At 40.0% G+C, this 18,130-nt stretch overlaps 1 protein-coding gene across 3 annotated transcripts in view; it reads left to right on the top strand.

Annotated features, from left to right (window-relative positions):
- The window catches only part of PDE6H (phosphodiesterase 6H), a 179,171-nt gene that overhangs the window by 157,304 nt on the left and 3,737 nt on the right, over positions 1 to 18,130 (top strand). For 2 of the 3 annotated variants that reach the window (XM_040488843.1, XM_040488841.1), the window contains exon 2: positions 17,594 to 17,767. In XM_040488843.1, coding sequence (XP_040344777.1) covers positions 17,634 to 17,767 — 134 coding nt within the window. In that variant the 5' untranslated portion in view covers positions 17,594 to 17,633. Of the gene's footprint in view, positions 1 to 12,626; positions 12,743 to 17,593; positions 17,768 to 18,130 lie in introns of those variants that run through there. The other variant, XM_040488840.1, reaches the window with a different exon arrangement.

Genomic DNA, 18,130 nt, shown 5'->3' with positions numbered 1-18,130 from the left:
TCTTCTACCTCAGAATTTGTGATAATTTAACAAGTACTGAAATTGACTTTGTACCATATCTAGGGAATTGGTCTGTGAAGTAATTTAAATGGGAACGAGTTGCGGAGGCCATATTGAAACCATTTAAAGGAACACTTTTTAGGCATTCAAACCACATTTATTCCAAACACTTCCATAGCTGCTACCAATAAACAATGCTTATTTATACTAACATTTCAATATTCACTATTTGTATCATTTCAGTACGTTTAGAGCTGACTAATCAAGCAAATATATTTGAAGAAATGGACATCTATTTTGCTGTCATTTAAGCGTACTGCATTTTGCTCCCTTTAATTTGTAAACGGATGCCGCCAAACATACGTTACCTTTAGTCACTGGAACTGAAACAATCGAGATGGTGGTCATTTGGTGGGAGAAAAGAGGTTAATCTAGAAAAATAGAAAAAGGACAGCAGTGTATGATTAAAATTGGCAAAAGCGCTGAAAACCAAATACAGACTTAGTGTGTAAATTTCAAAATGATGTAGAGAGAAGATAGCCCTTGAAACAAAGCATCTGACTGCATCATAAATCAAAGCAAATATTAGTCTGCAGGGAAGAGATTTTGTAGCTTAGTATTCTCAAGAGGGGACACATTTCTTCTTTCAATAGCATTTGTCGAGCACCTTTTTTCTGCCAGTTATTGTTCTAGGCACCACCGAAACATCAGTAGACAACAGACAAAAATCTCTACTCTCTTGTGGAAATTATGTTCTAGGGGAGACAGACAATTAAAAAATAACATAGGTAGAATAAATTATTTAGAACAAGAAAGATTTAAAAATTGGGAATGGTAGATTCATAGTCTCCATGCCATACCCATTTCTCATGCTATTTGGGAAGACGTCACGAGTCAAACAGGGCTTTTTTTTTTCCTGCCAAGTCCAATGTGACTCCACAATTTTTCTTAATGCACTGCTCTAGGTATGGACATTAGAAGGTATAGACACCACTAGAAAGTGTCTGTAAAATCAGTTTGTATGTGTGCAGTGTGTATGTATTTATTGGGGGAGGAGAGAGCATTCATAATTTTCATCAAATTCTCAAAAGAGTCCATGACCTCAAAAGGATTAAGAATTGCCAACTTAAAGCCTCTCTTTCTTTTTAATTTTAGAGAGAGAGAGAGAGAGAGAGAGAGAATGAGCAGGGGAGACAGGCAGAGGGAGAGAGAGAGAGGATCTTAAGCAGGCTCCGTGCTCAGCGTGGAGCCTGAGGAAGGAGCTAGATTCCACGACCCCAGGGTCATGACCTGAGCCAAAATCAAGAGTTGGATGTTCAACGGACTGAGTCACCCAGGCTCCCCTAAAGCCTCTTCTTGATGATATAGCAGTGGACTTTCAGTAACTTGGGGAACAACTGTGATGTTCTCCTAAAATATCCTTTGGTATCGCAGTCAGGGCAGTGATCTATCCAAAATTCCCATTTCTCATTTTTCTTCCGTCATAGTTCATTGTTCACTTGTATTTATCGGATGGGAAAACCGATGAAGAGACTTTTCAAAGAAGTCTACGTTGGGAGAAACTGCTTCTAGCCCATGCTGACGAAGGTGTGTTATGCATCGAAACTTCCTTCCCCATATCTAAGCTTCCTCAGATGTAAGACGAGGCCCGTCGTGGGGGTAAGGATGCTCTCAGTCTAAGGACCTTAGCTCTGTGCTGCCAAACGAAATCAGCAGAACTTGGAAAACCGCCTAAGAATTTCTAAAAAGTGATGGAAACTTGGAGGTATTTTCCAGCTTTCCTTTGTTGTTATAAGCACCGCCTGAAAGGTAAATTCTAGGCAGATCTTCCAAGGGGCGGTGCCTTTGCCACGGGCCTAAAAAAAGCAACAAAGGACTGCAGACTTAAAACTTCCCCTTTTTGCACAGACATATTTCTCTGAGGCTACAAGTAGAGACAATAGACTCTCAGAGACTTTCTGCCCTGAGAGCTGTCCATTTTCAAATGTGCCCACGAGGCACCAACAGCAGGCTGGGGGTAGAGCTGCAGTTCAGACAGAGGTCCTGGCTCTGTGTCTTCCCATCAGTGGATCCTTGGGCCATGGTTTTCATTTCTCTGAGCCTCAGTTTTCTCATCTGTGAAAGAGGAATGATGTCAACCTTCAGCATTGCTAGAAGGGTTGGAAATAACGTGTGAGAAAGCATCCAGCAAGGTTTCCACCTCAGAAAAGTGCTCAATACTCAACAAATGGTGGAGGCTAGGAAAATCATCACCATCATCATTTCCACATTAATTTTTTATTTTTATTTTTAGAGAGAATCCGAAGCAGACTCCACCCCCGGCGCGGAGGCCGATGCGGGGCTCGATCCCGTGACCCTGGGATCATGACCTGAGCTGAAATCAAGAGTCAGGCGCTTAATGACTGAGCCACCCAGGCACCCCCCAACTTTACATTTTGATACTTATTTTTGCATAACACATATTAAAATAAGTAGGAGAGTGGGGCGCCTGGGTGGCGCAGTCGGTTAAGCGTCCGACTTCAGCCAGGTCACGATCTCGCGGTCCGTGAGTTCGAGCCCCGCGTCGGGCTCTGGGCTGATGGCTCAGAGCCTGGAGCCTGTTTCCGATTCTGTGTCTCCCTCTCTCTCTGCCCCTCGCCCGTTCATGCTCTGTCTCTCTCTGTCCCAAAAATAAATAAACGTTGGAAAAAAAAAATTAAAAAAAAAAAAAAGAATAAGTAGGAGAGAGGCATTTTCATCTAAGTACTCACAATCAGCATCCATAAATCTCAAATATAAATATCTTATATAGTAACTCCTTCTTCTTTGAAGCTTTCCAGCACCGATCCAGGACAAGTGTGTTGTATTTTTTTTCCCCTAGAGTGTGCACTGTTTATACAATTATAATTTAGACCTTTAGTGAGCGCTGCTTTGTGTTAAGCAATTATTTTCTGAGCGTTAGACTTATCTCTCCACCCAAATATAAAATGTGTGAGGAAAGGCCGGTGTCGTTCGTATCGTGTAATACTTGGAGTGGCTCGCATAATGCTTGTCAGACTCATGCAAGACATTGAGTAAAATTCTTTAGTAGATATGTATATGTCTAAATTAGACAGGAATGCCTACATTATGCACCCCACTCCATCTCTTTCCTCTGGTGAGAGCGTTGCCTTGGCGAAGAAAGAATACAAATATAAGCAAGGTCGTGTGTCCACAGGGAATCACTGAAACCAAATTCTCTGTTTCTTCCTTTCTTCTATATATACGACACAGCGAACTACATTCTGCAGGGGTTCAGAGCCTTGACGTAAAGGCTTATTTCCGAATTCGACAAGCCCTTAAGAATTCCTGACTATATCCCAGGACCTGTGCACAGAAGCAGAGATAAACACAGTCCTGAGGCACAATCCTAGACCTCATGTTACTAACAACGTAGTGAGGAAGACAGAAACAAATGAAATTTTGTATGTATGCTTAGGAAAAGAAATGTACATGGGGTAGTATGAAGTCAGTAAGGACATCAAAGGAGTCTTCTTGGAGGAAGTGACTGAAACGCTAAATCTCAAAGGGTAGTATACATTGGTACATTGGGGAGGGTTGGAAGTGGAGGGCAAGACAATTGAGGAAAGGGAGACCATGAGCAGTGGCATGGCAACCTAAAATGGTGTGGTATGTCCAGGGAATTATAAAGAAGAAGCTCAAGGTTGCTGGACTTCCAAAGTGAACATTATATAAGGATAAGAAATGTATCTAGAGCAGGGCAGGCACAGGGTTCACATCACAGTAGATCTCTTATGGAACATAGTCTTGATCCTGTCAGTGACAATAGAGCTGTTGAGACTAAAAGAGGCGCATGAGCAGTTTTGTATTTTATTCTATAGTTTATTCTGGTAGCTGTGTTGATGGATTGGATGGGAACAAAATCAGTTTAGAGACTGTTTAGGTCTGAACTAGAGCGTTCACAGGAGGGACGGACAGAGGCTGTCGGATACAAGAAATACTTAGGTAAAATTGGCACGACCTTGTAATTGGAGGGGTGTCAAGGATGAAGGTGAGGAGGAGTGAGGGCTTACGGGTTTCTTGCAACAATGTCCTTGGGGGTACCATCAACTGAGATAGAAAATATGAAAAAAAGAATAAACATTTGGGGGGAGATTATGGCCTGAATTTGGACATATCGAGTGTTGAGTTCGAAAAACCTGTGCTATTTCTAGGAGGTGATTTTTTGACAGACAGATATATATATCTATGCCTGGATTTCAACTCTAAACTAATGATTTATACTTCATCAGGCTAGGGATAGTAGTTTAAACCAAGTTACCCAAAGTGTGGTCCGTGGATCAGCAAATTGGCATCACCCAGGAATTTGTTAGAAATGCAAATTCTTAGGTCAACTGCAGGCCTATGATATCAGAATGTCTAGGGTTGGAGTCAGGAATCTATTTTAAAAAACTCTGCAGGTAAATTGTGAAGTTTGAGAAACAGTGGTTTAAACCATAGACCCTGGATAGACCCTCAGGATGAGATCATCCTGAAAGAGTATAAAAAGAGAAGTTGGCCACACATAGGAAAATCCTGTTTTATGAAAGCTCTACTTTCAATATATAAGCTGCTGACTACTTCTCATCTCCTCCTCTGCTAGAAGCCTAGTCCTCCTTTCACCGTGCCTGCAGTGCAAGGAAGCAACAGTTTCCTTGTAGGCGTTATTGTCTTCAAAGTAGTCAGAGTACAAAGCATTCTTATGACCAGATCATTCCTTTCTGAAACTTCTAGGCACATTTTACCCATTTACACTAACATTGAAGCATTTACCATGGCCAGCAGGTTTTCTCATTGTGGTAACCACCCTCCAGGATGGCCCCGTTGATCCTGATACCAGCCCTGATCAGGGTTGGTCTGTGTGACCAATACAGCATGGCAGAAGTGATGCTATATCAGTTCTGAGGCTATGTTATAAAAGACACTGTGCCTCTCTATCTCTTAGATCACCTGTTCTGTGGGAAGCTAGGTGACATGTCGTAAGGACACTGAAGCGACATAGGAAAGACATGGTGAGAAGCTGAGGATTTCTGCTAACAGCCATGCGTGTGAGCTCTGTTGGAAGTGAACCCTCCAGCTCCAGATGACCACAGCCCCAGCTGAAAGCTTGCCTGCCACCTCATGAAAGACTGAGCAGGAGCCAGCCAGCTCCACTTCTCCCGGATAGACCCTCAGAAACCGTGGGATATTAACAAATGTTTATTGCTATGAGTTGCTAAATTTTGAGGCAATTTTTATGTTATTAGATAACTAATGCACTCATGATCTGGCCCCTTGCACCACTCCAGACTGCTTTCCCTACTGTTTTATTCTCTCCATTCCAGTCCCTGCTCTCTTGCTAATCCTTACATCAGAAGGAGATTCCTATTTCAGCAATTACTCTCCCTGTAGGAATCCTCTTCTCCCAGATGTCCATACCTGATTCATTTCCTCATTGTGGTTTTTTTTTTAATGTTTATTTATTTTTTCATGACAGAGGGAGAGAGAGAGAGAGAGAGAGCACAAGCAAGGGAGGGGCAGAGAGAGAGGGAGACACAGAATCTGAAGTGGGTTCCAGGCTCTGAGCTGTCAGCATAGAGCCCGATGTGGGTCTCAAACTCACAGACCGTGAGATTATGACCTGAGCTGAAGTCGGACACTGGACGCTTAACCTACTGAGCCACCCAGGTACTCCTCCTCATTGTGGTTGTAATTTGCATTTCCCTTAGGGGTGATTATGGTGAACATCTTTTTATGTGCTTATTGCCATTTGTATATTCTCTTCAGTGAAATGTTTATTTGTATTCTTTGTCCATTTTCTAATGGGAATGTTTGCCTTTTGTTTTTTTTGTTTGTTTTTTTTAACGTTTATTTATTTTTGAGACAGAGACAGAGCATGAACAGGGGAGGGTCAGAGAGAGGGAGACACAGAATCTGAAACAGGCTCCAGGCTCTGAGCTGTCAGCACAGAGCCCGACGCGGGGCTCGAACTCACGGACCGCGAGATCATGACTTGAGCCGAAGTCAGCCGCTTAACCGACTCAGCCACCCAGGCGCCCCAATGTTTGCCTTTTCAATATTGAACTTTGAGAGTTCTTTGTGTATTCTAGATGCAAATCCTTTGTTGGGTATGTAATTTGCAAATATTTTCTCCCAGCATGTAATTTGTCTTTTTATCCTCCTAACAGAGTTTTTCATGGAGCAAAAGTTTTAAATTTTGATGATGTCACATCTATCAGTTTTTCCCGCCAAGTACGTTTGCTGGCAACTCTAAGACCTCTTTGCTTAGTCCAAGGCCCTGAAGATTTTCTTCTATTTTTTTCCTAAATGTTCATAGATTTACATTGTACATTTAAGTCTGTGATACATTTTGAGATAGTTTTTAGACAAGGTGTGTGGGTTGGGTGTGGGAATTTTAGGTGCATAAGGTGTGAGGTTTAGATTAAGATTCACTTTTTTTTTTGTTTCTTTATGGATGTCCATGGACAAAATATCCATGCTTAGCACCATTTGCCCAAGCTTTAGCTACTCATTCTCCAGAACCATTTGTTGGACAGGCTATCCCTTCTCCATTTAATTGCTTTTGCACCTTTGTCAAGAAGTACCTGGGCATATTTGTGTGGGTCTACACCTGGGTTCTTTACTTGGTTTCACTGATGTGTGTGTCTATCACTCCGTCAATAGCATACTGTCTTGACTACTGTAGCTATACAGCAAGCCTTAACATCAGGAAGACTGATTCCTTCCCACCCTACTTCCTTCTTTTTCAAACTTGTTTTGGCCATACATTTTGGAATAAACTTATCTATGTCTCCAGAAAACCTTGCTAAAAGTTTGATAAGAATTGCAATAAACATAGATCAATTTAGTGAGGATTGACATCTTTACTACGTTGAGTCTTCTAATCCATAAGCGTGGTATGTTTTTTCAACTATTTAGGTCTGCTTTGGTTTCTTTTTAATTCGATTTCGTAGTTTCTAATTATACAAATCTTGTGCATCCTTTGTTAGATTTACACCTAAGTATTTCATTGTCTTTAGAGCAGTGACAAATGACACTACTGTTTAAGTTTCAGTTTCCATTTGTTCATTGTTAAATATAAATGCAACTGATTTTTTCTGCATTAATCTAGTATGTTTCAACCTTGCTGAACTCACTTATTAATTATAGGATAGTTTTAAAATTACAGATTCCTTAGGATTTTCTATGTAGATAGTCATGTCATCTGTAAATAGAAAGTTCTGTTTCTTTATTTCCAAGCTGTATGCTTTCTATTTTTCTGATGCCTAATTGCATTGGCCAGAACTTTCAGTATCATGTTGAATAAGAATCATGAGAGCAGACATTCTTGACTTGTTCCTGATCTTAGAGAAAAAGCATTCAGTCTTTCACAATTAAGTATGAGGTTAACTGTAGGGGTTTTTTGGTAGATGCTCTTTATGAGTTCCTATTTCTAGTTTGCAGAGAGTTGTCGTAAATGGGCACAGGGTTTTGCCAAATGCATTTTCTGTGTCAATTGATATGATCATATGATTTTTCTTCTTTAGCCTGTTGATACAGTGCATTATGTTAGTTGGGTTTTAAATAGTCTTGCATACATGGAATAAATCCACTTGATCATGGGGTGCTATTTTTATGTACTTCTGTATCTGATTTGATAATATTTTGTTAAGGATTTTTACATCTAAATTCATGAGAGAGATTGATCAGTATTTTTCCTTTTTGCTACCTTTGGTTTTTGTGTTAAAAAAGTTTATGAAGGTCAAACTGGCTTCATGAAATGAGTTGATAACTGTTCCCTCTTCTCCATTTTCTGAAAGAGAGTATTGTATTTTTATTTAATAAGTTATTTTTTTAAGATTTGCACTGTTGGTCTGGAAAATGCATAATATGATGAGATATTAAGATATTAAGAGAAGGTAACTTCTTCCTTCACATTTAGGGTGTTCCTCTCTGGAGTCCACTATGTATTGATTAGAGATGGAATCTCAGACTAGAAAAATCCAAATGTGGAAGGAATGTGTCTCTGATGTCTGTCTTCCTACTCAAAGGTATTTTAAGAAACACCAAAGAAGGATTAGAGATTAGCACTTGTGTAAGGAGCTTATCAGACAGCTAAAATTTTAATCACTTTCTAATTACTTAGTACCTGCCCTTTGAGTCTTTTCCTGTATATGATTAATAATATTTTCCCATCTGTCAGAAAGTATCAAGAACCAAGGATTATAGAGCTATGAAACATAATTTGTAAAAAGTATTTTATGATATTTAAGTTTTAAATTTGCATATAGCAAAACTCATTTTCTGTGGTGTGGACTTCTATGGGTTTAGACAAATGCATAGACTTATAGATCCACCACTATAATCAAGATGCCAAATAACTTCATCACCCTTTAAAATCCCTTGCATTGTCCCTTTACATGCAGTCAGCTTCTCTCAACCCTTGGCAGCCACGGATCTGTTCTTCAACATTATTGTTTTGTCTTTTCTGAATGTCATTAATTAAATCAGACAGTATAGAGCCTTCCAGTTCTGGGTTCTTTCACTTAGTGAAATGTGCTTAATATTTATCTATGTTATTACATCTATCAATAATAATTCCTTTTCTTTTCCAGCATGGTTCTTGTTGGTTTTATTCTTATGTCTTTGAAATCTTAGTGTCCAGCACAACCAAAGTTCGTCTAGAGAAATTTCTTGGTCATCGGTCAGCTTGTTTAGTGCCATGTGACTCCATTACCTGAATGACAAGATCTTGAGATAGGCAACCAATCAAAAGTCAGTCATCACTAACCTAGCCAATGACCAATGAAGTGATCTGGTAGAATTGTTCTGTCTGACAGAGGCAGTGTGTATTTACTGCTGATAGGCCAGGCTACTCAAATCCTCTAAGACTCAGTGGCAACAGGAGGAATAGTTAGAAAGAACAGCCCCTTGGAACAGGGAACAATGGATACATTTCCTAAAGGTACAAAATGATCAGATCTTTAGAACTTCACAGAGTCTGGAACACTGTTTCATTCTCCACAAGACCTTGCTGAATGTGGTTGAGGGTCCTATCTTCCACACTTCCCTTGTATCCCATACTATCTCTTTTTGTTGTTGTTCTTTTTTTCTAGATGTTCAAAATTCTTTCTTTCTTTCTTTCTTTCTTTCTTTCTTTCTTTCTTTCTTTCATTTCTCTTTCTTCTTTCATATCATGTCCATTCTGTTTTGAGAACTTCCTTTATCATTTATTTTAGTATAAGTCTTCTGGGGATAGATTGCCTTAGCCTTTCTTTCTTATGATGTCTTTATTTCCTTTCATTCCTGAAGGATAAATTTCTGGACAGAGGTGACAGGTTTTTTTGTTTTTGTTTTTTTGTGTTTTTTGGGGGTCAGATCTAGGAAAGTGTTCTGCTTCTTTCATTTTGACCCATGGTTTCTGATGAGAAATCCTCTGTCATTCTATTTTTTTTCACGTCTAGGTAAGGTGGCATATATATACATATATATATTTATATATATATATATACACACACACGTATACATATATACATATGTATACACATATACATACATATATACATATATATACATATATATACACATATGTACATATATATACATATATATTTAAGTTGCTTTCAAAAGCAAATATATATAAATATATATATTTTTAATTGCTTTCAAAATTTGTTTTGTCTTTAGTTTCTTCAAGTTTGATTATGATGTGCTTTGGCATACATTTCTTTGGGGTTATCTCATTGGGGTTTGCTAGCTTCTTGATTCCATAGACTTATGTCTTTCACCAGATTTAGGAAATTTTTAGTCATTATTTCTTCAAGTACTTTTTTAGCCTTATCTTTTTCTCCTCTCCCAGAACTCTGATGACAAGAATATTAGATCTTTTAGTTTCCCAGGTCCCAGGCTGTCCTCCTCCTCCACCTCCACCTCCCCCTTCCTCCTCTCTTTCTTCTTCTTCTTCTTCTTCTTCTTCTTCTTCTTCTTCTTCTTCTCCTTCTTCTTCTTCTTCTTTTCTGTTGTCAAGCCCATCCATTGAGTTTTTTATGCTGGTTGTTTTATTTTTCAGTTGTAAATTTTCATTTTGTTCTTCTTTAGATACCTTGCTATTGCTGAATAGTGATGAAAATTAAGATTCCTCATTTGGCCTCCTCTGATACCATTCTGGTAGAAAGGAAGAGGGTGCCTTGTTATCACTGGTGGGAGATGAAAGTTTAATATCCCCACATGGCCTTCTCTGATACTACCCAGGTAGGGATGGGGTAGGATTACCTAATTATAACTGGGCCAGGATGGAAGTCTCTTTACTCTGCTTGTGCTGAGGGGGTTGATGTTGGCCTTTTTTTCTTCCCATGATATTGGATTTGTTGACGTTGGATTTGTTTCCACGGCATCGAGATTTTGTTCTACTTATTTTCTGCCTTACTAGATTCTCTTTCCTGGTTATTTGTCTAGAGAGAGTAGGCTTTTTGAGAGGATATATATATATATATATATATATATATATATAATTTTTTTTGTCTGCTCCTGTTTGTGTTTCCCTAGATGCTTCCCTTGCATCTAGGTCAGGATATACAAGGCAAAAAGAGAACTCAAAGAATTTGCTGCCACATTGTTCCTTGAGTCCCAAGTTGCCTATTTGATCTATCTTCTTTTGAACGTTTAAAATATTCTTATATTTGTTCCATATGTAATATCCAGGAGTTTTAGCTGTACTTAGCAGGAGAAATGGAAAGAAGTATATCTACCCCATTCTTGTCCAGAACTGGATACGATAGAAGCTTTTAAATCTTTAAAGCAATTTAAGATTTTTCTAATCATAAACCATCGAGAGCTATATTAGAATCATTTTAGGAGAGTTTTTTCCAACTATAGACTTTGCCTTGCCCCACACATCCCACTCTTCACTCTCCATTCTCCTGGGTGTCCCTGGGAGGGAGAAGAGTCGTGGCACAACAGCCCTCGTCCTCCTTCTAACATTGGGAAATCACTGGTTACAAATCCTGCTACTGATCAGTATGGTTTATCTCTCTCAGATGTTGTTGGGATGGCAGAAACTGAGAACCTTGGCACATTATGGAATATGACATATGAGGAAACTGAGAGAGGTGGTGATCTTGTCACATAGCAGAGATGTGGTAAAACCGGGTCTGCACATGGGTCTATAATAGTAATTTTCAGACATTAATATGCAAACAAATCATCTTGATACCTTGTAACAATGCGGCTTCTGGTTCAGGCAGTCTGGAGCGGGGCCTGAGGTCCTGCATTTCTAACAAATGCCCAGGTGGTGTGCATGCCATTACACTCTGAGTAGCAACACTTGAGAACATTCCGCTTATTGCTCTATTCACCGCCTGTATGAATTGCAGTCCTTCAACAAAGAAACAGAGAATGGGTGAGGGTTTGACAGATAAGAATCTCAATATCCATGTGCCCGGTGTATAAGAGTAGAGGAAGATCTCAATGGTAATGGAGACACAGAGGTGGGAGTGGAAAGACTCATCCAGACACCAAACACGCTGCCAGCTCTGTGAGGTGTCTGCTGCTTCAGAACTCCTCTAAGTTTGGTAAAGACCAGAGGAAAGCTCATCAAAATACCCTGTGAGCTGTTTAGCTGCCCCTTTAATCTGCTCGGGGCCCCTGGTTGAGAAGCTTTCCCTGCCCGAGAGGGATGAATTGACCTTCTTTCTCTATCATCTTACGGAGTGCAATTCTCTAACAAGTAATGATTTAGGGAAGGCACGTCACAATCCGCTGGCAAGGTTTTAGAGAGACCAACGACAGATACATCTTGGTCTATGTCTGCTTCACTCTACTACAGCAGACAGATGGCTGAAATATGTAAGGTGTGCTCAGATTTTTTCTCCTGGATTCACTACGAACTTCATCAGCAGTTTTGAATCAATCACTTTATTTCTCTATGATAAGTATGTCAAAAGAGCCTGATGATATTAACATTAGGCTAAGATCTATACAAACTGATGTCCAAACTAACACTAGTGGTTCAATGTAATTGAAAGACTGAAACCAAGTGTACCAATGAATTGAATTGCAGCCTGGGTCTTGCTCCTGAAGCTTTTGGGTACGAAGATCCAGCAATCATTTCAAATAAATGCCATCAGTTAGCAGTTATTCTGTGTCTTTTTTGATTTGTGGTTCTGTCTTACTGAGGAAATATATACAGTACCTGTTAGGGAGAGATGCTGAATACTTTTCAGTGTCATAGCTCACACAATCAGCATCCCAGTGTGCCCATGGGGTGTAGGGGGACACAATGGTTGACACTCTTTTTTCCAGTATCTAGAGTCCCAGGAGAATTATGACACGATGTGCATATGGTGGGGATTGATTTATGATTGGGGATGTGTGTGTCAGGGAAATGGCAGGAATGGGAGGATAACAAGGACTAACGGTGGGAATGGAGGAGGCACAAACTGGAAATATACTCCTGGATATCAACACTTTGTGTGTGTGTTTGTGGATTCAATACCTATTTACTGACAGGAGAGAGCCCAAGTAAGTTTTCTGAGAGTATTCAATTGTCAGAAAACTCCTAAGCCTGTCCCAGTCTCACCCCTTGTTCTTCCAACTTCTTTGCACCTGGGTTGTTTCTCTAAGCTCCTAACAGTGGGATTAAGAAGCATGTGGGTATTATAGGGAGATAAATCGGTGTGCAAAGATCCTTTATTCATCTCCTGTGAAGAAGGCAACTGGACAGTTTATGAGAGCAACATTCAACTCTGTGAGTATTTCTCAACTTGTGGTGTTTAGGCAGATTATAACTGAAGGGCTTTTGGTGGGGGGTGGGGGTGGGGGTAGGGGTTGATCTGGCTCTAAAATAAAGAAATGGAAGAAGAGGACACACTGAACCTGTGGGCCTGGACTGGGGCCGAGAATGAAACTAAGAGAAAACATGAAAGAAATACACCCAAATAGCCTTATAATGTCATGTAGCAAGCTTATAAGTAAAACTTGATCGTTACAAGGTCATTGCAAAACTTGATTACTAAATTCATTTGGAAAGAACTCCAAACTGACCCTCCTTTTTTCTGTGGTTCCATGGCAAACAGTTTTCTGGGAAAGGAGGGATTTAGGGCACTAAATGACCACAGAGAAAACAGTTATTTATTCCTAGGATGTGCTTAAAAAGACCAAGGCACAAGACGGGGAACATGAGAGTGTGAGGATAAGGAGAAAGAAAGCCAAGAGCCAGCACAGGCATGACCTTGGTGCAGTGTGGGTGGCTTAGCCTTCTCTTTCTGAGGTCAAAGTGTTTGTTCCAGTCTGAAGGAAGGCACTTGTTGGATTTTTGTTTTTATCTTTTCTTGACTTTGGTTTGGGTCTTCCTTGGCTCTCCAAATTATTTGATTCTCTCTGCTTCAGCAGAATCCTTATGGGTTCAACCCCATCAGTGCAGAGAGAACACACCTGTATCTATCTCCTCCCCAACCCTTCTCTTATAGCCCCTCAGCCTGTATCTTTGCTGAGGAGAGACCGGAAGTCTGGGGTGATAGCAGCAGCATCAGAGATCCTGACTCAAGAACCTTCTGAAACTGCTTTTCCTTAGCTGGAATTTATAAACGATCATCCTCTGTAGCTTCCTACAGCTGAGCTCCATTGCCTTGGCTCTAAGGCGACACCAACCCTGGCTTCCAACCAAACTGCACCTTGATGTAGTACTCTGCGGCATCCACTTCTTCCTGAAGAACAATGCTTCATAACCTTCAAAAGGAGAAGAGCTAGCATCGCCTTAAAAATAGAAAGCCATTCTGCCTCACAAAGGAATGGATTGCTTGACACTTTGGGGAGGCAAAGATGTGAAACGTCCTTTTTAGGTAAAATCGAGTCTGACTCTAGATTCAGGATTATTTAGCCCGGGAGATACCCTTTTAATTCCTAGGAAAGCATGGTCAGGATAAGTTTAGCTATGGTGATATCTATGGCAGACAACACTAACTTCCACCCAGGAAAGGGTCATATTTGTCTGCTCCTCCCAAAAGTTGAACAGGGAGAACAACAGGGCATATCTATGACAGAAACACTCTAGGGGTTAGTACTCAACCTATGTACTCCTATGTACTCAAAAATGAAATATTGTACATGAAATGCACACGAAACATAAACTTATTTTCCACAGTGCAAACCCTGAGGGTTATCTTCATGATCCAGGGATTAACCAGGCAACTGTTATGTAACTCTTTCTGAAGAGAATTCTTTTACATAATGCATCACACCTAGCATAGACAGGAAGTCTGTGCAAGCCCAGAGGTGCAACTTCAAAATTATATGTGAAAACATGCAAAAGAAACTTATAAGAAAAAAGGGGAAGTATAATCAGGGAAAGATGGAAACCAAGTGTAATTTTTACGTTCTTTGGGACTGCTGTTAGGGATGTCAAAGGAATCCAAGGAAGGTTTAAGACAGAATTTCAAGACGAGGCATAAATTAATAGTCAGGGTTTTTGAGGGATGCAGAGGATTACCCAGCAACTGCTGAATGACGGTCACTTCTCTGGTACATGACAGGGGATCTTCAGCAGTTGGCCCAGGAGAATGAGTGTAGGAGTGCAGGTGAACCTGTGTCATAATTATAGATTTACTTGCCTGGTTTCCACTACTTGTAGAAGGTCTATTGCATAGTTACTCTTTTTCTTATTTCTTATTTACTTCATGCCCTTTAATTTTCCCTGTAACTCTAAAAAAGAAGTTATATTTGATTGACTCTATAGATGGAATGAGGAGCAGAGAAGTTACGCAACTTATCCAAGGTCACATGGACAGTTTTGTGGAGCACGGATTTGAAACTATGTCTATTTGATTCTAAAACACGTTCTCTGCTTTTTAAATTAATTTATTTAGTTTTGAGAGAGAGAGCGAGAGAGCACACAAACAGGGGAGGGGCAGAGAGGAGCGACAGAATACCAAGCAGACTCCACGCCATCAGGGCAGAGCCTGATGTGGGGCTTGAACCCATGAACTATGAGATCATGACCTGAGCCAAGATCAAGAGTAGGACTCTTAATCGACTGTGCCACCCAGGGACCCCAAGCACATACCTTTTACATTGCACTGCCCTCAAAGTGTAATTTGACTGATTAGTTTACCTTAGGCCCTCATATTGTAGACTCTAGATCTCACATGGTGGGATCCTAATTAGACTTGCTAGATAAAATAAAATATTTCCAGTAAAATTAGAATTTCAGATAAACAATGAATAATTCTCTTAGTATAAGTATATACCATACAATATTTGGGATATACTTATACTAAAAATATTTGTTATTTATCTGAAATTCAAATTTAACTGGGTGCCCTGTATTTTTATTTGCTAAATCTGGTAATCCTAGTCCTAGTAAACTCTCCAGATGAGAGAAAGGAAAGTTTGTGGTATGTTAACATTTTGAAAGAATTGAGAAGTCACAAAAACTTGATCTGGGAGAAATTGTCTAGTTTTCCTCTATGACTTTGTCAGAATTGGGATGTGTCAGTTAGCGGTGGTAAACTCTGACAATAATGTGTCTCTTGGCTGCCTACTAGCAGGTTACATGGTCCCAACCACATTCGGATGAGGCACAAACTTTGGCTGTTTACTAGGGCAGAAGAGGGACCATAGCACAAGGACTGGATTCAGTGAGCAGAGGAGCTGGCAGCCTATTTCCAAAAGCCACTGAGAGCTTTGTGAGATGAAGGCCAAATGATGCCTTCTCTATGGTTTGATGGCGAAGTCACAGGGTCAGGATCTTGCAACCCAATATCCCAAGTATTAGTTCAATTTTTTCACTTATTTATTGACCCACTCGACAAATATATATGGCACACCTGCTATGCTCCAGGCACTGTTGTAGGTTCTAAGGTCACAGAAATGAATGAAAACTGAAAAAAAAAAAACAAAAAAAAAAACAGGCTTATGGAACACATTCCAGTGGAGAACTTAGATAAAATCCATGGCATAAACAAGTGATCCAGAGCCCTAGCCAGGTGCACCACCCCTGGTACCCACTCACAGATTAGTCAATGTGTTTCTATTGAAGAACTTGAGAATCAGCAGGAGAAAATGAAAATAGTAAGTGGGGAAAAGAAGATAAGGAGAAAATATCTTTTGGCAAAGATAGTAATTTAAACCTATTTGAAAGTAATCAGAAAAAGTTGATGAACTCAAAGTCATACAATATAAGATTTGAGGGATGTTCAATGTGGCAGAAAAAGAGAAAGATGGTTAGTACGGGCCAAAGAGTGTCAGGGAGAGTTGAAGCTAATAATATTAGCATAAGTCTATAATTTACAGATTATATAAACCTTCCAGGTAGCAGAGTATGAGATGGTTTTGCTCAGAGTAAGTGATTAAGGCTACTGAGAAGTTGTTTCACACTTTCTAGAATCTTCCTTCCGAGGATAGGTGTTATCAACTTTTGTGATAGAAAAGGAGAAAGAAAAAAAGTCATCCTTTGGCCTAGCATATGTATTTTTTAATTTTATCTTTTTTTTTTTTTAATTTTTTTTTCAACGTTTTTTTATTTATTTTGGGACAGAGAGAGACAGAGCATGAATGGGGGAGGGGCAGAGAGAGAGGGAGACACAGAATCGGAAACAGGCTCCAGGCTCCGAGCCATCAGCCCAGAGCCCGACGCGGGGCTCGAACTCACGGACCGCAAGATCGTGACCTGGCTGAAGTCGGACGCTTAACCGACTGCGCCACCCAGGCGCCCCTAATTTTATCTTTTTAACACACCTCTATTTTTACTTGAAGAATGACAATGTACATTTCTGTAGCTAAAATCAAAGTCTGTGAAAGTCACATTGGATAAGTTCCATGATTTGGATAGAAGAAAATATTGGACATTTCAGAGAAATGGGTGACTTAAGAACCTCACACTGGATATGGAGCGAAAGCACAAATTTACTACTTAATCACCCTCCATTGATTGTGTGTGTGTGTGTGTGTGTGTGTGTGTGTGCACGCATGCACGCGCGTGTGTACTGGAATGGATCGAATATTATGTGGGTGTTAGTATCCCTGGTGCAGAGCTTCCCCAAGTGCTATCCCCCAGAACTAGAGAAGTAGAGAACTAGAGAAGTATCTTGATCACACGAGGATTAGACAAAATAAGGATTATAAAGAAAGAAGCCCATAAAATGTGAGTCAATAAACATTCAGAGTCGGGTTATTTTGCAGTTGGGTGGAAAAATATATAAAGTTTAAAGAACATACCAATGCTGTAAAGACTATAGTTAGCATTTAGTCCATTTCCTTGGCTTTACAGATGGTGGAACTGGTAATCACGGAGAAGTATATATCATAATAAACCAGAAAACTAGTGACACATTGAAAGCTAGGGACAATTTATTGAAACAACATGTCTATTTAGATTTTGGGGGATTATTTTAGATTAAAATAGACTTTTACTCTATTCATTGTCAGTCTATGTTAAGTGCCTCCATTGATATTTTCTTGACAATCTCTTTAAAAGATGATAAATTCTTCCCTTTTATGTCAACACAAAATCCTAAGTTTTTCTGGAGTGTCCAATGATGGTTTAAGAAGCAATGGTTCCTGTACCCTGAAGGGCTTTCTTTTTTTTCTCTCACTGCCTAAGGAGTCCGAAAGAGAACCACCAGACACCCAAGGACATCAGAATGAGTGACAACACTGCTTTGGCTCCTCCAGCTTCAAACCAGGGTCCCACTACCCCACGCAAAGGGCCCCCCAAGTTCAAGCAGAGGCAGACTCGCCAATTCAAGAGCAAACCTCCTAAGAAAGGGGTGAAAGGGTAAGACCAAATTAAAAAGAAGACTCTATTTTTTCCCCACAACCCTGCTTTGGTTTTGAGAAATTAATGCTCATAAACGAAAACAGACTTACAAAGACTTCCACCCTCTGCTCTATTTTCCTCTCTACCACAATCTTCGCTGAATCGTGTCCTTAGCCCCGGAATCCTTTCTCCCTCACCAACCAGGTCTGTGGTGACATTTAGCATGGCAAATGGGGCCTCTCACAGCAAACTTCGACTTGACCTTCCAGACTCTTCTTGACCACTCCTCCTCACCAGCACACCCTGTGATTTAATCTGGAATACTAAAACAATGGCCATTGCCAGAACACAGAGTTTATTCAGTTTATTTGTATGGCAACA

Source organism: Herpailurus yagouaroundi, unplaced genomic scaffold (genome assembly GCF_014898765.1).
Source record: "Herpailurus yagouaroundi ecotype Mexico unplaced genomic scaffold, PumYag 166, whole genome shotgun sequence".
NCBI lineage: Eukaryota > Metazoa > Chordata > Mammalia > Carnivora > Felidae > Herpailurus > Herpailurus yagouaroundi.
The sequence above is the reverse complement of the archived record's forward strand: the minus strand, read 5'-3'. Positions and strand labels throughout refer to the sequence as shown.